Source organism: Hoplias malabaricus, chromosome 2 (genome assembly GCF_029633855.1).
Source record: "Hoplias malabaricus isolate fHopMal1 chromosome 2, fHopMal1.hap1, whole genome shotgun sequence".
Classification (NCBI taxonomy): domain Eukaryota; kingdom Metazoa; phylum Chordata; class Actinopteri; order Characiformes; family Erythrinidae; genus Hoplias; species Hoplias malabaricus.
The window spans coordinates 2,685,189-2,707,688 of NC_089801.1; the positions used below are offsets into that span (position 1 = coordinate 2,685,189).

The window sequence follows — 22,500 nt, forward strand, 5'->3', positions numbered from 1 at the left end:
ATTGTAACCAGTGTTATTCAGAGTTTTAGAGCAGGTGAGGAGATGTGCCCCTGATGAGAGACGTCAGGATATAGATCGTTTCTTAGAGGGTGAGAGAGAGAGAGAGAGAGAGAGAGAGGGCTGTGAGATGAATGCCTGAGGCTTCCGACATCACAGCTACAACCCTCCGAAGTGTAAAAGAGAACGAGAGCGAGCGTGTGGATGAAGGCGCATTTAAGAGCCCTGACTCTTACTAAAGTTCCTATAAAGTGATTTAAAGTGAAATTAAACCCCTTCCACACAGTCCACGTCGCGGCTGCATTATTTAGCATAAGCTTAGCTTGGGTTTGTTTACCGAGCCGCGTCTAGGTCTGTTAGTCGGTAAAAATAATGACTCCACATCGGAAAGTGAAGCCGTTTCTTTCATTTGCGCCGTTTTGAAGTGAAATGATTAAGCTGCGGCCGCTCCTCAGAGGTGTGTTTCAGGTCTCCGCTCTAAGCTTTGATAAATTAAACATACTCCTACTGATGTTAATCACAAACTCTTCCCTCCTCCGTGCTAGTCCTCACCGATTTACATCTTCTTCCAGAACGAAGCCCGGCGACTAACACGGAGACTCGAGGGCTTTTTGTCCGGATATTTGTGGCTTGTGGAGCGCAGACGCAGTGATGCAGGAGAAATAAGAGTAAAAACTGAGACAATGAGAACAGAAAAAGGAAGTACAACTGAATCTGAACACAGCTCTTAAGACATGGGGAGAACGCTGCTGTGGGGTTTGATCTTAGTGGTATTTTGACCAAAGCATGTCACAGATGTTTACAGAAGAGAGGAGAATATATCTCCATTTTTTAAAGGTAACCCAGTAAACAAGGAACGTCCCTGGATGTTCAAAATAGGTCTAAAAGTAGTCTGTCCGTCAAGGACATATTTTAAACGTCAACGGACGTCCAAAATCCATCGTAAAAATGGTGACCAATTGATAACATCAGTGGACATCCAAAATGCGTTTTAGACAAGTAATTTATTTCGGGACCAATTAACAACGTCAACGGACGTCCAAAATCCATCGTAAAAATGGTGACCAATTGATAACGTCAGTGGACGTCCAAAATGCGTTTTAGACAAGTAATTTATTTCGGGACCAATTAACAACGTCAACGGACGTCCAAAATCCATCGTAAAAATGGTGACCAATCGATAACGTCAGTGGACGTCCAAAATGCGTTTTAGACAAGTAATTTATTTCGGGACCAATTAACAACGTCAACGGACGTCCTAATTCCATCTTAAAAATGGTGACCAATCGATAACGTCAGTGGACGTCCAAAATGCGTTTTAGACAAGTAATTTATTTCGGGACCAATTAACAACGTCAACGGACGTCCTAATTCCATCTTAAAAATGGTGACCAATCGATAACGTCAGTGGACGTCCAAAATGCGTTTTAAACAAGTAATTTATTTCGGGACCAATTATTAACGTTAATGGACGTACAAAATACGTCTAATAGTTCAATGTCTGTGTTTGGACGTCTTTTCAACTTTCATTTTCAACCTTAAGAGAACGTTGATTAGACGGCAGTCTTTACGTTATTTCAACGTTGAATCAACGGCTAAATGTTTACTGGGAAGCTATAGGCCGTAGTTTTGGACTGTGGACCAGACACAGTGAAGATAAGGTAATCAGGTTAGTGGAGTGTATTCGGTGATAGCTTTTTATCCTCTAATAAATCTTCTAATGAGATCTTACCTGATAATATCACGGTCTTTTCTCTGGTTGGTTAAAGTCTTATCCATGTTCACAACAGCAGCTGTAATCTAATGCATTATGTGAGGAGTTTCAGGGTGTGTGTGTGTGTGTGTGTTGTTGTTGTTGTTCGGTGTTATCTAGTACATGTTCATACACACAGGACCCATGGTCACACTCTGATGGATGTGTCTGAGCGGAACGCTGCTGAATTAACGCTGAAACTCAGCGGCGCTTTAATGAGTCACTGAAGCAGTTAATTACTTCCAAAGGTCACTGTTTGGACCGTCGTCAAAATAGAAATAATTAAGAAGCCTCTTTTTAGAAAGCTGCTCTCACCTGCTCTCGCCATGACACCGAAGCCTTCCCTCTGATGTTTTAGAGAATGTTTTTGTTTCGGGTTGAATTCCCTCATGCCTTTGATCAGATTTTATTCAGAACCAAAGTCACCAGAGCTTAGTTATTTACTATTTTTACATTGTTGTCACCAAAAGTTTGCCTTAAAGGCAAAGTATTATGATCCTTAACTAAAAGTACTGAATACATGCCCTTGAGGGTACCACCACAGTGACATCCGATCAATAAGACTGATCTGGAAGCTGCCATTGAAACCACCACAAATCCCTGTGCGATGTTTCTTTACTGCGCTGTGTTTACGTGATCGTTGTGTCCCCACCATGAACACATCTACACATGACCGCTCCTTTCAGCCTGTAGCAGCGTAGCCCCGCCCTGTTGAAGATATAAGAAGTGTTGTTACTGGACTTTTAAATCCTCACAGACATGTTCCACACAACAGAGACTCAGACTGGTCCTGCAGCACAGACACAACAAACCCCTGATTCATACCCTTCTTTAAAGAAGAGGCACTGGATGGGCAGGTGTCCACAGACTTTTGGACATACAGCATACGTATTTGTATGAATGTCATATTAAAGGAGTGTGAGTGTGTTGTCAGTATTTTTGTTTCATTAAATTTTGGTTTGTTTCTTTATTAAGAGCAACTGTGAAAAAGCAGTACTGTTTATGTGTGTGAATGAGTCACCTTCACACACACACACACACACACACACTCACACACACACACACACACACCAACAGCTCACAGAAGAGAGTGGACTAATTGTTCCTTTTCTGCCTTCCACAGTTTTTAACCCAACTCTTACACACACTCTCACTGTTTTACACTGTACTTTTCTGGTGCCTGTTCTGTCCAAACTGCTCTAATAGTTCAACACAGTGATAAATAAATGTGTGACTCCACATTCACTAATATACATTTTGAATGTGGTGCATTCTACCCATTTTTCACAAGTTAACACAGTTCCCTGGGGTCTTAATGAAATTCATTCATTCATTCATTGTCTGTAACACTTATCCAGTGCAGGGTCGCGGTGTGTCCAGAGCCTACCTGGAATTACTGGGCGCAAGGCAGGAATACACCCTGGAGGGGGCGCCAGTCCTTCACAGGGCAACACACACACATTCACTCACACCTACGAACACTTTTGAGAAACCAATCCACCTACCAACGTGTGTTTTTGGACCATGGGAAGAAACCGGAGCACCCGGAGGAAACCCACGCGGACACAGGGAGAACACACCACACTCCTCACAGACAGTCACCCGGAGGAAACCCACGCAGACACAGGGAGAACACACCACACTCCTCACAGACAGTCACCCGGAGCGGGAATCCCTGGAGCTGTGTGACTGCGACACCTACCTGCTGCACCACCATGCCGCCCCTTAATAAAATCTCTGTGATATTTATTACTTCATCCTGGTCAGGGTCTCAGTGGGTCCAGAGCCTTTCCAGAATCGAGGTGCACGAGGCGGGAACACACCATGGACAGTGTACCATTCTATTGCAGTGTCTATAACATGCTTTGGTCAAAATACTACAAAGATCAAGCACTGCAGCACCGCTCTCTCCTTGTCTAAACAGCCAGCCCAATCCTTAAGAGCAGCAGAAGTGAGACGTGAGGCTCAGCGTCACTCATTTTCATCCTTTTTTGCTCAGTTCTCTTATTCTGTCACTGTTTTTATCGCCATTTTTTCTATGGTTTAATCCCAGATGTTTTGCGCAGTGCTGTGATTGGAGAAAACAGGGTGGGGCAATTCTACAGTCTCTGCACTTGTCGGTAGTAAAGTCTCACTTCAGATCACCACATTAATATTCTACCGTGTCCCACTCGGTTTAAACTGATGGCAAAATAGGTGTAGCACCTTAGTGTTCAAGGGAGGCAGTCTCTGATTGGCCGAGCTGTTGTCACTCAAATCCATGTGACTCCAAAGAGGATCCTGGGAACTGTCACCACAGGTGCCGAGGAACGTGAAAATAACCACTACATAACGCTGAGAAAAATACCTGAAAACAGCTGGATTTTGGATTTTCTATTTGTATTTATTTCCTTGTTAATATTTTAATAAATAAATCACGCTGTCCAGATGAATATATAAATGTATGTATTTTCTCAGATGCCTTGGCCTCACAATATCTGTTTAAATCAGGGCAGAGAAGGCTTCATTCAGTGAGGAGACACGTTCCCCTCAGTTTACAGACAGTGAGGCTGTGGGGTGAATGGCTTTAACAAGGTCAGCTGTGGGAGGGAGTGTGTCTGGATACCTTTAGACACAATACACGGCTAATAACGTCCTCCTCACCTCTCTCCCATAAACACACACCGATATCACAGTGTCTAGCATAGGCCTCACCTGTTCCCACCATCTCCCTCTCTCTCTCTCTCTCTCTCTGTTTCTCCCTCTTTCTGCTCTTTCCTCTCTCTGTCTTTTCTCTTCTGCCGTTTCTCTCCTCCCCCTGAAGGCAGCAGAGGAAGTGGATCCTCTCGTCCATTTATTTGACCTTTTCAAAATCCTCCTCCTCCACCTCACAGTAGAGAGGAGATAACACAGCCAGTCATGCACTCACACACACACACACAGAGACGCACAGGGTCATAGATTATATGTGTGTATGTACAGCACTGTGCAAATATCTGTCATTTATTTAATGTCCGGTCAAAACCTCCGTGTTTATGTGAGCGATGACAATGTTCATGATGCACTTACCGTCACACAGCAGGTCAGTGTAATATTTCTGACCAGCTGCAGTTACTGTGAACTGATACCAAACATAGAAGTGCTAGTCTTTATTTACTGTTTACACTTTATTTACTTTATTACTTTTCTTTCAAAGCATCCGTATTATTAATTATATTTGCTTCTCTGATTCACTCAGTCAGAGGCTCTCTTCTGCTTGAAGGGTTGGAAGCTTTAATAAATTTGTTCGTTAGGTTTATGAGGAGTGTTGGTTTTGTTCGTTAGGTTTATGAGGAGTTTGCGGGTTTTGTTCGTTAGGTTTATGAGGAGTGTTGGTTTTGTTCGTTAGGTTTATGAGGAGTTTGCGGGTTTTGTTCGTTAGGTTTATGAGGAGTGTTGGTTTTGTTCGTTAGGTTTATGAGGAGTTTGGGTTTTGTTCGTTAGGTTTATGAGGAGTTTGGGTTTTGTTCGTTAGGTTTATGAGGAGTTTGGGGTGTTTAATTGTTTTTTTTTTTTTTTTTTTTTTTTTTTGCTTTAAGCTTTAAGGTTTTGTTTGCTAGGTTTGGGGAATGTTTGCCAGTTTTGATTTTTGGGTTAGTGGGTGGTGTTTGGGTATTTAATTTCTTGGGTTTTTGAGGATTTATACTTTTGGATTTAGGCATAGTCTGAGAGGTTATTTGAGGTTTGTAGATGTGGGTTTGCTGGATCCTGCAAGTTTGTCCTGAAACGTGTTTGGGGGTGGGGGATCTGATGAGGAATTTGGGTTTTGTTCGTTAGGTTTATGAGGAGTTTGGGATTTGTTCGTTAGGTTTATGAGGAGTTTGGGTTTTGTTCGTTAGGTTTATGAGGAGTTTGGGTTTTGTTCGTTAGGTTAATGAGGAGTGTTGGTTTTGTTCGTTAGGTTTATGAGGAGTTTGGGTTTTGTTAGTTTGGTTTATGAGGAGTTTGCGGGTTTTTTTCGATAAGTTTATGAGGAGTTTGGGTTTTGTTCGTTAGGTTTATGAGGAGTTTAGGTTTTGTTCGTTATGTTTATGAGGAATTTGGGTTTTGTTCGTTAGGTTTATGAGGAGTTTGGGTTTTGTTCGTTAGGTTTATGAGGAGTTTGGGTTTTGTTCGTTAGGTTTATGAGGAGTTTAGGTTTTGTTCGTTAGGTTTATGAGGAGTTTGGGTTTGGTTCGTTAGGTTTATGAGGAGTGTTGGTTTTGTTCGTTAGGTTTATGAGGAGTTTAGGTTTTGTTCGTTAAGTTTATGAGGAGTTTGGGTTTTGTTCGTTAGGTTTATGAGGAGTTTAGGTTTTGTTCGTTAGGTTTATGAGGAGTTTGGGTTTTGTTCATTAGGTTTATGAGGAGTTTGCAGGTTTTTTTCATTGGGTTTATGAGGAGTTTGTGTTTTGTTCGTTAGGTTAATGAGGAGTGTTGGTTTTGCTCGTTAGGTTTATGAGGAGTTTAGGTTTTGTTCGTTAGGTTTATGAGGAGTTTGGGTTTTGTTAGTTTGGTTTATGAGGAGTTTGCGGGTTTTTTTCGATAGGTTTATGAGGAGTTTGGGTTTTGTTCGTTAGGTTTATGAGGAATTTGGGATTTGTTCGTTAGGTTTATGAGGAGTTTGGGTTTTGTTCGTTAGGTTTATGAGGAGTTTGTGTTTTGTTCGTTAGGTTTATGGGGGGTTTGGGTTTTGTTCGTTAGGTTTTGTTTTTTAGGTTTATGAGGAGTTTGGGTTTTGTTCGTTAGGTTTATGAGGAGTTTGGGTTTTGTTCGTTAGGTTTATGAGGAGTTTGGGTTTTGTTCGTTAGGTTTATGAGGAGTTTGGGTTTTGTTCGTTAGGTTTATGAGGAGTTTGGGTTTTGTTCGTTAGGTTTATGAGGAGTGTAGGTTTTGTTCGTTAGGTTCATGAGGAGTTTGGGTTTTGTTCATCAGGTTTATGAGGAGTTTAGGTTTTGTTCGTTAGGTTTATGAGGAGTTTAGGTTTTGTTCGTTAGGTTTATGGGGAGTGTTGGTTTTGTTCATTAGGTTTATGAGGAGTTTGGGTTTTGTTCGTTAGGTTTATGAGGGGTTTGGGTTTTGTTCGTTAGGTTTTGTTCGTTAGGTTTATGAGTTTAGGTTTTTTTCGTTAGGTTTATGAGGAGTTTGTGTTTTGTTCGTTAGGTTTATGAGGAGTTTGGGTTTTGTTCATTAGGTTTATGAGGAGTAGTTTAGGTTTTGTTCGTTAGGTTTATGAGGAGTTTGCAGGTTTTTTTCATTGGGTTTATGAGGAGTTTGGGTTTTGTTCGTTAGGTTTATGAGGAGTTTGGGTTTTGTTCGTTAGGTTTATGAGGAGTTTGTGGGTTTTGTTCGTTAGGTTTATGAGGAGTGTGGGTTTTGTTCGTTAGGTTTATGAGGAGTTTAGGTTTTGTTCGTTAGGTTTATGAGGAGTTTGTGGGTTTTGTTCGTTAGGTTTATGAGGAGTGTGGGTTTTGTTCGTTAGGTTTATGAGGAGTGTGGGTTTTGTTCGTTAGGTTTATGAGGAGTTTATGTTTTGTTCGTTAGGTTTATGAGGAGTTTGTGGGTTTTGTTCGTTAGGTTTATGAGGAGTGTGGGTTTTGTTCGTTAGGTTTATGAGGAGTTTAGGTTTTGTTCGTTAGGTTTAAGAGGAGTTTGGGTTTTGTTCGTTAGGTTTATGAGGAGTTTGTGGGTTTTGTTCATTAGGTTTATGAGGAGTGTGGGTTTTGTTCGTTAGGTTTATGAGGAGTTTAGGTTTTGTTCGTTAGGTTTATGAGGAGTTTGGGTTTTGTTCGTTAGGTTTATGTGGAGTTTGTGGGTTTTGTTCATTAGGTTTATGAGGAGTGTGGGTTTTGTTCGTTAGGTTTATGAGGAGTTTGTGGGTTTTGTTCATTAGGTTTATGAGGAGTGTGGGTTTTGTTCGTTAGGTTTATGAGGAGTTTAGGTTTTGTTCGTTAGGTTTATGAGGAGTTTATGTTTTGTTCGTTAGGTTTATGAGGAGTTTAGGTTTTGTTCGTTAGGTTTATGAGGAGTTTGTGGGTTTTGTTCGTTAGGTTTATGAGGAGTGTGGGCTTTGTTCGTTAGGTTTATGAGGAGTTTAGGTTTTGTTCGTTAGGTTTATGAGGAGTTTGGGGTGTTTAATTGTTGTTTTTTTTTTTTTTTTTTTTTTTTTTTTTTTTTTTGCTTTAAGCTTTAAGGTTTTGTTTGCTAGGTTTGGGGAATGTTTGCCAGTTTTGATTTTTGGGTTAGTGGGTGGTGTTTGGGTATTTAATTTCTTGGGTTTTTGAGGATTTATACTTTTGGATTTAGGCATAGTCTGAGAGGTTATTTGAGGTTTGTAGATGTGGGTTTGCTGGATCCTGCAGGTTTGTCCTGAAACGTGTTTGGGGGTGGGGGATCTGATGAGGAATTTGGGTTTTGTTCGTTAGGTTTATGAGGAGTTTGGGATTTGTTCGTTAGGTTTATGAGGAGTTTGGGTTTTGTTCGTTAGGTTTATGAGGAGTTTGGGTTTTGTTCGTTAGGTTAATGAGGAGTGTTGGTTTTGTTCGTTAGGTTTATGAGGAGTTTGGGTTTTGTTAGTTTGGTTTATGAGGAGTTTGCGGGTTTTTTTCGATAAGTTTATGAGGAGTTTGGGTTTTGTTCGTTAGGTTTATGAGGAGTTTAGGTTTTGTTCGTTATGTTTATGAGGAATTTGGGTTTTGTTCGTTAGGTTTATGAGGAGTTTGGGTTTTGTTCGTTAGGTTTATGAGGAGTTTAGGTTTTGTTCGTTAGGTTTATGAGGAGTTTGGGTTTGGTTCGTTAGGTTTATGAGGAGTGTTGGTTTTGTTCGTTAGGTTTATGAGGAGTTTAGGTTTTGTTCGTTAAGTTTATGAGGAGTTTGGGTTTTGTTCGTTAGGTTTATGAGGAGTTTGGGTTTTGTTCGTTAGGTTTATGAGGAGTTTGGGGTGTTTAATTGTTTTTTTTTTTTTTTTTTTTTTTTTTTTTTTTTTTTTTGCTTTAAGCTTTAAGGTTTTGTTTGCTAGGTTTGGGGAATGTTTGCCAGTTTTGATTTTTGGGTTAGTGGGTGGTGTTTGGGTATTTAATTTCTTGGGTTTTTGAGGATTTATACTTTTGGATTTAGGCATAGTCTGAGAGGTTATTTGAGGTTTGTAGATGTGGGTTTACTGGATCCTGCAAGTTTGTCCTGAAACGTGTTTGGGGGTGGGGGATCTGACAATTTTGTTGTGTTTTTTGAAATAGCATGTGGTAGGATCTGAGCTTTCTGCTGATTCAAAAAGATATATGTGTGTATGTGTGTGTGTGTGAGAGAGAGAGAGGGAGGGGTTGGGCAGGTTGTCTGTATGTGTTTGACAACATGCAGTAAACGTGAAAGTCTCAGTGCCTAAGGGTATCTTCTGAGTGAGGATTTGAAGTAGGTTGCAAACATCTACAACTCCTAGGCCTCTCTCCATCTTTCACTGGCTTCCTTCCTTCCTCCCCCTCATGCTTACACACATGTGCTCACCCCCCGTCTGATGCTCATTTGCTTGCTTTCATGTTGCTTTTCTCCCTTCGACTGTTTGATCCCCCCTCACACTCTCTCTCTCTCTCTCTCTCTCTCTCTCTCTCCTTTCTTTGTCGTGTTCTCTTTGTGGATCTAATAGTTCAATATTTGGTTGGATGTCACGGGTAGAAACTGACTGATTCCCAGTACAGTATTTATCAGATAAATCCAGCTGTCTTTTTTATTTTTAGAGCTTATGCTAATCGCAGCTAAATCCCTGTGATGCCAGAACGTCATTTTTACCAGAATTGTGAACATTGACACTCGTTATATTTGTATGAGCTGCTGTGGCTTTGCTTGTTTGATTGTTTTTATGGATCTGAATGAGTTAACAGTGTATCTTCTGTCTTTCTCTCCTTCAGGTACATGTACACGCTCTGTCCTTTCAGTCAGGTCACCCAGAAGAACAGTGAGGGGTCAGAGGTCATACTGGGGTAGGTGTTTTCTCTTTATCACACTGTTCATGACTCTGTGACTCATATTAGCGCTTAGTGAAGTGTCATCATTCTGTAGTGAGTGTCATAGCTGTTTTAGGACTTCGTGGTCCAAATTTCACTGGAACCTTTGGATTTCAGGGTCCTTATAAAACTCTTTTGCTACTTGCTAATGTGCTAACACTGATGTGCATGAAATCATTGTGTTCAATCATCAACATCAAGTTTAATCACTGACCGTCAGTGAACACAGAAGAAAAAGTGTTGCTTACCATAGGACACCACCTCAAGAGAGAGGAGATATTCAGACTAGGGGGCAGTATAGTTCATTCATTCATTTGTTCATTCATTCATCCATTATCTGTAACACTTATCCAGTTCAGGGTCGCGGGGGGTCCAGAGCCTACCTGGAATCATCGGGCACAAGGCAGGAACACACCCTGGAGGGGGCGCCAGTCCTTCAGAGGGTGGCAGTATAGTTGAAAGATTCCAAACTAGATTGGGTTATATTGTTTCACAGTTTGTGGGTTGGTTGGCTCCAGACACAAAAATGCATGAGCACAAACACTGAGTACGTTACGTTTTCATATTAAGTTTCCTAAAGGGTCTTATAGGGAGGCGAGGGAACATTAATAGAAGTCCTGATGTATCTGTTCTGTTTATTTGTTAGTGCTATATTAGGTTCCATGTTTTAGCTTCATTAGCCTCATGGCTAAAACAACTTCAGACTGTAAACAAGCCTCTGCTACATTGACTACATTTGGGTTAAAGGGGGAAACTGGGTCAGTTTGAAAACAAAATCCGAACTATGAGTTAATCAGCTTTACTTCATGTGGTTGTTGGAGCTTCACGTTGAGCTGGTTCATTAGCCGCAGGCCCGAGTCTCTGTCCGCTTTCTGTTTTTTTATTACTTTACATCGTACAGTAGAAAGAAAACAGCTTAGGAAATATGCAAAATAGAAAACAATCAACGGAGGAGGACAAAGGACACGAGGAGGACAGCAGACTTACACAGGCTTAAGATTATACAGCTGCATGATAACGTAATATGTCAAGGTTTTTCTTAACTGTGTGACATAAACTGATTAATACACACACACACGGGGGCTATTTGTTTTTATGCACTGTATGGACATTAAGTAAATTACTTTAGAGTTGTGGACACTTATCTATAAGCACTCCTAGCTTAACTGTTAGCGTTAACCCTTAGGTTAGAGATATACTTGCTGTTAACTACGCGTTTGCGTACGCATCATGGCTGCCTCACACATCCTGTGTCAGTTTTGCCTGTTAGTGGTGCACATCCTCAAAAGATAAATGCTACACATTCACAAGGTGCAGTACATGTGTTTACGGTAGGGGGCAGTGCTGGCGAAAACCGCATCACAATAGTGGAATGTTTTGAAGAAGGCTGTGTCAGAGCCAAGTCCGCAAAAAAAAAAACCACGTTTTCCTCTGGTCTGCCCTCTGCTGGAAGCACACACACACACACACACACACACACACACACACTCCCTCAGGACAGCACAGTTACTGGCTGATGAAGTTAGCCTCTGTTTAAGTCTGTCTGAAAGTGTAAAAACTTCTTAATCTCTTTCTTCGTTCGTCTGTAACCTTGGCGACACTGTGTCCTCCAGCTGATGGCAGCTAATTATGGGATGTCATTCACCAGCTCTGCTATTCAGTCTCATTACCCTATTGCTCCTGCACTCTCCCTCAGACACACACACACACACACACACACACACGCACATTAATCATAGGCTGAGAATTAACAGTTCTTTGAGATCTTTGGTTAGATGGACAGTACATGCTGCTCTCCTTATGCCTCCCTCTGACCTGTATTAGACATCCTGGGTTATGTGTACTTCTGTAATATACAGATATAAACATATGCTGGTCTTTAATTTTAGCATTAAAATCTACAGAAAGTTGGTGGGTTTAAAGGACTCACACTTTGATACGACACTCCTTATAACTGATGCAGGAGCTCTGCTGCTTTCTAATTAAAAAAACAAAACACTGCACATGTCTAAATTTGCCATTTTTAATATCAGGTGTAAGACTGAAGGGTGTAAAGCAACGCAGCAGTGTGGGCGGGGCCGGGGTGTGTTCCCTGGGGTGTTGGCGCCCCTTTGGGTTAAGGTGCATCCACCATCAGTACCTTACTATCAGGATCTGACTGATGGCCATCAGATCATCACAGCAGTGTTTTAACATCTAGTCCAAAGTCTTTCCAGGAAGAGTACAAACGGTTACTGCAGCGAAGAGGGAGACATGCTCCAGAAGAAATGATGGATGAGGATGCAGTGTGTCTGTGTGGTAGTCCTTAGTGTGCAACAGTTTCTACATTAGACTCAGTGGGTGGAGCATCTGCTTCTCTGTTGACTGTGCTAAAGCGTCTCTGGAGTACGACTAGACCACAGCCATCAAACCAGCCCCAACCTCAGGGTAAAATTACCCCAGAGTAACTGTCTCTCTCTCTATTGCATTTTCTCTCTTTCTTTCTTTCCATCATCCTACCCTCCTTCTCTCTTTTTCCTGTCTCTCTGCTTTTTTTCTCTCTCTTTCTGATCTAGCTCCCTTTTCTCTCTCTCTCTCTCTTTCTCTCCTCTCTCTCTCTTTTGCATTTTCTCTCTTTCTCTCCTCTCTCTCTCTTTTGCATTTTCTCTCTTTCTCTCCTCTCTCTCTCTTTTGCATTTTCTCTCTTTCTCTCCTTCTCTTTCTCTCTCCCTCTCTTGCAATTTCTCTCTTTCTTTTCATCATCCTACCCTCCTTCTCTCTTTTCTGTCTTTCTCTCCTTCTCTTTTTCTCTCTCTCTCTCTCTCTTGCATTTTCTCTCTCTCTCTCTTGCATTTTCTCTCTTTCTTTCCATCATCCTACCCTCCTTCTCTCTTTTTCCTGTCTTTCTGTTTTTTCTCTTTCTGATCTACCTTTCTTTTCTCTCTCTCTCTCCCTCCTTCTCTCTCTTTCTCTCCTTCTCTTTATCTCTCTCTCTCTCTCACACACACACACACAGAGTCTACTTTCACTACTTTCATGGGAGTAATTTGTAAAAGAGAGGTATATATTTTTTGTTCTTTAAGGTATTGTAGCTGATGGTAATGAAATTGATGCAGTGTGTGTGTGTGTGTGTACGTGCATGCGCATGCATATACATAGGGGTGTGTCAGTGTGTGTGTGTGTGTGTGTGTGTGTGTGTGTGTGTGTCTCGGTTAGAGGGAACATTAAAATGAATCATCGTCTCTGAAGTGGGAATAAAGTAAATATTTTATCCCGACACCTCATCCGTCATTCCAAGCCAGAGAGTGTTTGGCCGATGATTTTAATCTGCAGTGAGACACACTCCTTTTCCCAGTATGTGTGTGTGGGGGGGGGTGGGTGGGGGTGTTTGGGTTGTCCGATTTAAACACCCACATTTATCACGCACACATCAACAGTCTGTAATGTAAATAAAGGGCAGAAATAATATATAACACACAACTAAATGGCAAGGACAAACCGTGTCAGAGATTGGAAAGCACACACCTCACAGGGGTAGGCTACACATTGGTGTTCACATTTATCTCCCACTGTGATATTTGCATATCCATACTGAGTGCTTAACGTTGACATATTATCGTTAATTGTCATCTAGAAACTTTAATTGCTGTTTAAACAATTTAAATGACCGTATAGTCGAGGCCATATGAACATTTAATAATGTTATTGAAAATAAGATTCTCTTAATGTTATGTGGACATTTCATGATGAATTTGCCAAAAAAAAAGTGATACAAAAATTACCAAGTGTTCCTTCAGTCTGTGAGGAGTGTGGTGTGTTCCCCCTGTGTCTGCGTGGGTTTCCTCCGGGTGACTGTCTGTGAGGAGTGTGGTGTGTTCTCCCTGTGTCTGCGTGGGTTTCCTCCGGGTGACTGTCTGTGAGGAGTGTGGTGTGTTCCCCCTGTGTCTGCGTGGGTTTCCTCCGGGTGACTGTCTGTGAGGAGTGTGGTGTGTTCTCACTGTGTCTGCGTGGGTTTCCTCCGGGTGACTGTCTGTGAGGAGTGTGGTGTGTTCTCACTGTGTCTGCGTGGGTTTCCTCCGGGTGACTGTCTGTGAGGAGTGTGGTGTGTTCTCTCTGTGTCTGCGTGGGTTTCCTCCGGGTGACTGTCTGTGAGGAGTGTGGTGTGTTCCCCCTGTGTCTGCGTGGGTTTCCTCCGGGTGACTGTCTGTGAGGAGTGTGGTGTGTTCTCACTGTGTCTGCGTGGGTTTCCTCCGGGTGACTGTCTGTGAGGAGTGTGGTGTGTTCCCCCTGTGTCTGCGTGGGTTTCCTCTAGGTGACTGTCGGTGAGGAGTGTGGTGTGTTCTCTCTGTATCTGCGTGGGTTTCCTCCGGGTGACTGTCGGTGAGGAGTGTGGTGTGTTCTCTCTGTGTCTGAGTGGGTTTCCTCCGGGTGACTGTCTGTGAGGAGTGTGGTGTGTTCTCCCTGTGTCTGCGTGGGTTTTCTCCAGGTGACTGTCTGTGAGGAGTGTGGTGTGTTCTCCCTGTGTCTGCGTGGGTTTCCTCCGGGTGACTGTCTGTGAGGAGTGTGGTGTGTTCTCCCTGTGTCTGCGTGGGTTTCCTCCGGGTGACTGTCTGTGAGGAGTGTGGTTTGTTCTCTCTGTGTCTGCGTGGGTTTCCTCCGGGTGACTGTCTGTGAGGAGTGTGGTGTGTTCTCCCTGTGTCTGCGTGGGTTTCCTCCGGGTGACTGTCTGTGAGGAGTGTGGTGTGTTCTCCCTGTGTCTGCGTGGGTTTCCTCCAGGTGACTGTCTGTGAGGAGTGTGGTGTGTTCTCCCTGTGTCTGCGTGGGTTTCCTCCTGGTGACTGTCTGTGAGGAGTGTGGTTTGTTCTCTCTGTGTCTGCGTGGGTTTCCTCCGGGTGACTGTCTGTGAGGAGTGTGGTGTGTTCTCCCTGTGTCTGCGTGGGTTTCCTCCGGGTGACTGTGAGGAGTGTGGTGTGTTCTCCCTGTGTCTGCGTGGGTTTCCTCCGGGTGACTGTCTGTGAGGAATGTGGTGTGTTCTCCCTGTGTCTGCGTGGGTTTCCTCCGGGTGCTCCAGTTTCCTCCCACAGTCCAAAAACACACGTTGGTAGGTGGATTGGTGACTCAAAAGTGTCCATAGGTGTGAGTGAGTGACTGTGACTGTGTGTGTGTTGCCCTGTGAAGGACTGGCACCCCCTCCAGGGTGTATTCCCGCCTTGCGCCCAATGATTCCAGGTAGGCTCTGCACCCACCGCGACCCTGAACTGGATAAGAGTTACAGGTAATGAATGAATGAAATATTTATAAATGTTAAAGTGTAAAAATAAGAAGTTGCTGAGGTCTAGCTGGTCCATATTTACATGTGCACATCACCACTGTCCAGAGAAAAACTCATTTCATTGGACATCAATGTAAAATATTTTATTTCAAGGACAGGGCCTGTGTTGAAATGAAGTAGTAAACTAAACATTGGCAAAAATTTGAGATGCATGTTTTTCTTTGGACGGCAATGATATGATTTAACCTCATTAAAAATGATTAAATATACAGCGTAATATCTGTACGATTAGTAAAATGACTCAGGACTGGAAGTGCTAACAAATTGGCAAAGGTGCTTGAATTGAATCATTCCTGTAGTAAAATTCAAATACAGGATTTCCTTCATGTGCCTGAGTACAGTTAAATATATAATAATTATTATTGTACATTCCTCTGTATGCTTTATAGCTTTCATCAGTTTTCTCTCAGGGTATAAGTGTGTGTGTGTGTGTGTGTGGTATATATAACATTTTCTATTAAATGTTAAGGGTACATAATCTATTTAAACATTTACACATACACGTTGTTCCAGGCTTGTTTCCTTGGTGGGGACCACAAGCTGAACCCTACAGTGTAAATCACTGCCCTTAAGGTAAAGGCATGTGTTAAGGTTAGGGTTGGTGTTACGCTGGTAGTACGTAAGGATAAGTTAACGTTAAGTCTCCACTAAATCAACTGAGGTCTGTGTGTTGGTCCCACAATGCGTAAAAACAAACTCGTGTGTGTGTGTGTATGCGTAATTTATGCTATGGCAGTGTGTCATAATGATAATAGAGGAGCTAAAACACAGTCGGCCGAATAGCACTGCCTATTCCTGACACACTCGTCAATCTCTATAATGGCATACACACACACACCGGGGACCGTTAACCTATAGAAATGCAGCTTGTGGAAAAAAAAAGCACTGTAGGAAGGTGTGGAAAACAAATGAATAGATGTTGAATAGATGTGCAGTCGGCTGGGTTTCCTCCTCCGAGATTGTGCTGCAGTACGAATGCAGGAAACACGTAAGTGTCACTGGTTCTGATAGATTGGGCCCCACACTAGCCTTAGCTAAGCAGGATGCTAAACACTAAAGGCTAAAAGCTGGGAATAAGCATCTGGTTCTGCTTACTACAGACCTTTCACTAATATGATGTGAATATGTGCTTATACAAGCACACACTCATATAACACAGCCCTCTGTATCTGTCTTTTACTGCCACGGATCTAATGAAGTGCCTGAGTGATAACAAAAGCATGCTGTCATTTTATCTGAATAAATTACATCATGAAAAATGCTATTTTACAGCAGAATGGCCCTTTAACTTTCATATTTTTACATAAAAATGGTGTTGTATTATTTGAAATGGTTCTTAAACTGCCACTGCGCCGAGGGAGTGTCTGCTTTTTTCACCCTTCAGTGCCGTCACGAGAATAAATCGCATATTCTTGGCTCAATGGCCACTTAGCATTAATTAATTAACGTTAAAAAAAAAAGCCAAATCAGCACCTCCTCCTCGTCATCAGCTCCTGAGACAGATGCAGTGGCCTCAGAGTTGAGATCACCAAGTCGGATCATAGTGCTGATTTTAGAAGACACGAGCAGCTGAAGCGCGTTTCCTCTGCTGGCCATCTGGGTTCATTCTCTGTGATCGCCTGAGGAGGTCTGCGGTTCGGGTGGAGCTCGGAGCCACTGCTCCTCCACGTCGAAAAGAGTATCAGATAAGAACGCCCCCCTGGTCGCCTCCTATTGGAGACATATGAGTCACAGCCAGCAGCGAGGAGGCGCCGCACAGAGCCGGGGACATGGCCGTCTGGGCTTCTTTGTTTGCTCTACTGTGACCGTGAACTTGACGGAGATGATGACGATGAGATAAAGACCACGTTTTATTCCATGACATTTAAGACCAGCGCCGTTGGTCAGTCCGTCAAACGGTGGATTGAGAGTTTTAATAGAGACATCGGTGACAAGGTTTAAATATCTGCTCTTTCCTCCTATCTCCATCTTCTGGCATGTGGCTGTGGTGTTTTCCGGTGCTTTCTGGGTGTGGGGTGATAAGAGGCTTTTTGTGGCCAGCTCTTTTTCAAACCGTTCCTTGGCTATTTCTGTTCCTAGCAGCTAAACACACAGAAGCTCCCAGAGCTTTTTGGACGGTGTCCACTGGCCCTGTAGCGAGCTGTGCCATTTGAAATATTCATGGCTGCTGTTAAAGGACTTGGCCTGAGCTAGAGCTCAACGGTGGAGCAGCTTTCCCCAGCCTCGGTGACATCAGGGCGGTTTTTAGTGATGTTTAGCAAAACATAAAACCTTTTAAACAGCTTCCAACTTAACAATGTGCCCTACGCTGACCAGCCACGACATGAAAGTGACCTACTTGGGTCTCCACTCACTGTCAATTCGCTCAGCTTCTCGGACCGCACAGGTGCACTTTGTAGTTGCTCCGTATACTTTGCTAGCCCCCTTTCAACCTGTGGTTTTCAATGGTCTGGAACCGTACAGCACCACCACCACAGTGTGGTCAATGATTCTCAGCGCTAGAGTGACACTGACATGGTGGTGGGCTGCACTGAGAACAGTCCACCGACCAAAAACATGCAGCCGACAGCGTCCTGTGTCACTGATGAAGGACTAGAGGACGGCCGACACACACAGATGAGCTACTGACTCTGACTTTACATCTACAAGGTGCATCAACAGTGAGGTGTGTGTCTAACAGAGTGGCTGCTAAACTCCAGCCGCCCTGCTGTGTCTGATCCACTCGTGATTCCCGAATTGTTAAGAAGCTGAAGTCTCGTATCGAGAATGGGTGTAAACATCCCGACTTCTCAAGACTGTTGCAGGAGTCACGCTGGTCAGGAACATCGCTGGACATTTTGTCTTTTGTGCTATCGTCAGTTTAAGAAAATGACAAAGAATAAATAAATAATATATTCTTGTTTTTACTTGTGTTTTGTAGAATGTCCCAATTTTTCCAGAAGTGGTGAAGCATCTAAATTCACTCATTTTACGTGTATTTGTACTTGAACACTCTAGCTTGTAAATATCGTGATGTGCCCGCAGGACAGATGGTGCTTTTACACCAGTAGATAGAAGGAAAACACACACACACACACACACACACACGTGCATTCATGCAGACACAGCTCAGGGGAAGTCATGACTTTGGCCCTAAAGGTTAAGGGTCAGAGTAATTGACCCTGAAGTGGCAGACCAGTGACATAGAACCATCTGTCGAGCCACTTAGGATTCAGCAGTGTGTGTGTGTGTGTGTGTGTGTGATGTATATTTCTTTCCCCCGTAAATATGAGGTGCTGACAGTTACTCCATCTGATAAAAGACAAACAACAAAATCATGTCATTTATTCAACACACATTCAACTGTTTAAATTTACTGCCCTTTCCTCAGCTGTGTCTTTACCCTCAGGAGCAGCGCCACCGCGAGATAAACACAAACATCATTAACGTGTCAGAGGTAATGTCAGAGATAAGAAAAGCATGCTGTAATTTGAAAGGAATAATAACTGACTCGTGGCTCATTTAAACACAGAGAAACCATTTGGAAAATCCACTTCACAGTCACTGCCAGTTCCACCCATTAGTCACTACTCTCCCGGTCACACTGTGCTCACGCTGGGGACGTGAGAGTCACACGCGTCGTACAAGACACGTCAAAGTCTGTGGCTTCTTTTCGTTCCCCTGCTAATGCAACTCGACTGAGCAGCTCCGACCGACACGCGTCCATATTGTGTCAAGAGAGAGAGAGAGAGAGGTGGGGAGAGGGAAGGCCGTCTCGTCCACTCAGAGAGAGCAGAGTGCCCTCTTGGACTCGTCGTATCGAACTTGCGAACTCTCAGCGATAAGAACAGTGCTCAGGGAGATGTAAGCCCTTCTACCACTTCTAAGGGTTAATCCTGAAGCCCTCAGTGAACTGAGTGAGGAACAGTGACAGATTGTAAAAAGCTCATACAGAGGAAGAGAAATGACTGGAGCTGTGATATGTGAGGATTTTCCTCAAAAGTGAGCACCCCCCCAACCCCCTTTCCCTCCTTTTTCTGTCACTCGTTCTCTCTTTGTGTGTGAGAAAGAGAGAGAGAGAGAATATTCACAGTAAAATACAAGTCCCTCTCTTTCTCTTCATCTTCCTCTCACACTCTCTCTCTCTCTAAATCAGTTCAATCTGAGCCCCTCTCAGTCAGTGAGAAGGCTCTTTGTTGTTGCTGCAGAGTTGGAGTTTCCCCCTCGTCACACGGCGCCGTTTGGAGAGCTGAGAGGGAAGCACTGTATCCTAGCAACCGACCGCACGCACTGTGTCCAAGTGCAAGGGAGAAATCAGTGCAGCGGGAAGAATGGTACGAACTCACTGCAGAATCTGACGAAACCCAGCGCCACTCTCTCTCCACATTTAGAGCAGAGCTGTGGAATTCCTCTTAAAGTCGTTTACGGAACAGTTTTCCCGTGTTATCCCAAATGTAGTCAATCAGCCCACGGTGACTGACCTTGTCTGGTTCGTTTTGCAGGCTACTGTGGCTAACAGGTAATGGAAGCTAATGCTCTACCAGTTAGCCAGGTGCTAACTGCATAATCACTTCCTGTCACTGATGGGGTATTAGCACATCGCTAGCCCCGGGAGATGTCTTCCTCATTTAACCCAGGGAACACAGCACTAGGGGGTTGTGAACACACACCCAGAGCGGCGGGCAGCCATGCCTGGCCCCTGGGGAGCAGTTGTGAGTACTGTGCTGTTCCTTGGTGGGAATCGAACCAACAACCTTTTAGTCCTAAGCCTTCTTGTTTAACCACTAGGCCACGGCTGCCCAGGTGGGTGTGGTAGGTAAGTGGGAGGTCCCTATTGGACAATCCTGAACTCTAGGCTAAGCAAGTGTGAAATATGGCCGCAGCCATCCCTTAGCGGGAGTCCAAGAGAGTCCCCCATCACTCAGCTTGCTGCTGGTCAGTGTGGATGTCTATTATCTAACAGCATCACGGCAATTAGTGTGCTCCTCAAACAGTGTTGAGCTGCAAAGATGATGTGTAAGGTTGGGACACTTTGAACTCTGCTAGTAGCTTGTTGTTAAATGGTGGCTACACAAAGCCTGCGCTCAAAAGAAGTAGGTCACCAGTGATAGTGCCCCGTGCTGATGTGAACAGAGGGTCACAACTGTTAAATATTAAACGGCCTTTTTGTGATGAGGCCGGAAATGGCACCTTTCATGTGCTCATATCAAAGGCAATTACATCCATAATTGTTTTGATAGGACTTTGAAAAGCGTTACCTCTTTAATTCATCTGTTTCTCTCTCTCTCTCCGTGTGTGTGTGTGTGTGTGTGTGTGTGTGTTGGGGGTTGGCGGACGGCTTGTAGGGAGTAAGTGCATAATTGCATGTTTAAGTGTTTCTGTTTAATGGGCTCGTTTTCAGATTGTCAAGGGCATTCTGGCTCAAGTGCCATCAGCCGAGCCCCTCTTACCTGAGCATGCATCCACACACACACACACACTTTCAGTGATGAACTCTGTGCATGGTATTGAGGGGAGGGACAGGATTTTTCCAGAAACATTACGCACTTTCTTTTACAATATGAGATCGCTTGCTGTGGGAGGTTACTGCACCCTGCGATTCGTCGCTCGGTTACCGTTACTGAGGGGCGTGACCCCAACGTGAGGCCACGGCTAACGTGCGAATGGGGGTCATGTCACATCGTGAACCCAGTGCGCCTTTCGTGTGCCGTTGCTATGGCGACCTCCTGAGTCAGTCTGGTCCTCCTCCTCCTTTCCCCCCCAGGATTAATTAGCATTAAGTGAAAAGCTTCATGGGCTTGTGATGTCTGAACTACACTGAGAGGGTTCATTGCTGACCTGGCTAATGATAAATAGAAGCGTCAGTCATTGTGACAGGATCCCACTGACTTCCGTTTCTTGTAGATATGTCCTGGCTGTTTCATGGGTGAAATGTTCTCTGGAGCATCCTAAAGGGCACAGATATTAAGGTGTACGTACACAGCTTTAATAACCTCCTTTGTACAGTAGGAAATGAGCTGCACACGATCTTATCTTAACTGCTGAAACAAGGTATAAATCCCCGACTATTGGGCTGTGGAGCAGGGACCTGACCTGACTGATGTTTGCATAGCCCAGTGCCATCAAATCCTCACAGAGATCCAGTGTTAAAGCTTTCCTGAAAGCAGAGGGTGTTACTGAAGCAAAGAGGAACTAACTCCTGATCAAGGCCCTGCAGAAAAAATAGTGGAAAGGCGTATAGAGTAACTTTGAGCGGAGCATTAGCAATTTTCTGACATGCAATTAGCCCATCACAACACAGAGAGTGGATCACTGGCGATGTGTAACTTTACTCGGCCTCAAAGGCTCTCGGATGACACAGCTGTCGGGGATTAGTCATGCCAAGGTGATCAAAGCAACAGCTCGAACCCAAATAAAGTGCCAGTCAAGTGTACAGGGGTTGACATTTGGACATGAAGTGGTTTTCCTCTGTTGATCAAATCACCATTAGCTGGCTAACTTCGTACCGCAGGTTGAGGGGAGAAAAAAAATAGAGAAGGGCAGGAGGGAAGGTGTCTAAACTGGGGAAATATTGCTCCATTTTCAGCCTCGAAAAAGCTCCGAATGAGGGCTGTACATGTCCAGACTAATGACATTGTGACGGCCAATGTCCGTATTGATTATTATGATTGCGGCTGGGTGGCACGGTGTTGCAGCAGGTAGTGTCTCAGTCACACAGGGACCTGGAGGTTGTGGGTTCAAGTCCCGCTCCGGGTGACTGTCTGTGAGGAGTGTGGTGTGTTCTCCCTGTGTCTGTGTGGGTTTCCTCCGGGTGACTGTCTGTGAGGAGTGTGGTGTGTTCTCCCTGTGTCTGCGTGGGTTTCCTCCGGGTGACTGTCTGTGTGGAGTGTGGTGTGTTCTCCCTGTGTCTGCGTGGGTTTCCTCCGGGTGACTGTCTGTGAGGAGTGTGGTGTGTTCTCCCTGTGTCTGCGTGGGTTTCCTCCGTGTGACTGTCTGTGAGCAGTGTGGTGTGTTCTCTCTGTGTCTGCGTGGGTTTCCTCCGGGTGACTGTCTGTGAGGAGTGTGATGTGTTCTCTCTGTGTCTGCGTGGGTTTCCTCCGGGTGACTGTCTGTGAGGAGTGTGATGTGTTCTCTCTGTGTCTGCGTGGGTTTCCTCCGGGTGACTGTCTGTGAGGAGTGTGGTGTGTTCTCTCTGTGTCTGCGTGGGTTTCCTCCGGGTGCTCCGGTTTCCTCCCACAGTCCAAAAACACGTTGGTAGGTGGATTGGCGACTCAAAAAGTGTCCGTAGGTGTGAGTGAATGTGTGAGTGTTTGTCGCCCTGTGAAGGAGTGGCGCCCCCCCACAGCGACCCTGAACTGGATAAGCGCTTACAGATAATGAATGAATGAATGAATTTTGCTTGCGGACACACGCTTGTCCAGACTTTCTCCTGAAATGAATAGTATTAATCAGAAGTTGTTTTTTTT

General features: G+C 44.1%; 1 protein-coding gene across 4 annotated transcripts in view; it reads left to right on the forward strand.

The window, feature by feature from the left end:
* Positions 1-22,500, forward strand: part of LOC136675525 (glucosidase 2 subunit beta-like) — a 132,875-nt gene that overhangs the window by 92,481 nt on the left and 17,894 nt on the right. For all 4 annotated transcript variants that reach the window (XM_066652097.1, XM_066652115.1, XM_066652105.1 and 1 more), the window contains one exon: positions 9,649-9,720. In XM_066652097.1, the coding sequence (XP_066508194.1) occupies positions 9,649-9,720 (72 nt within the window). The remainder of the gene's footprint in view (positions 1-9,648; positions 9,721-22,500) is intronic.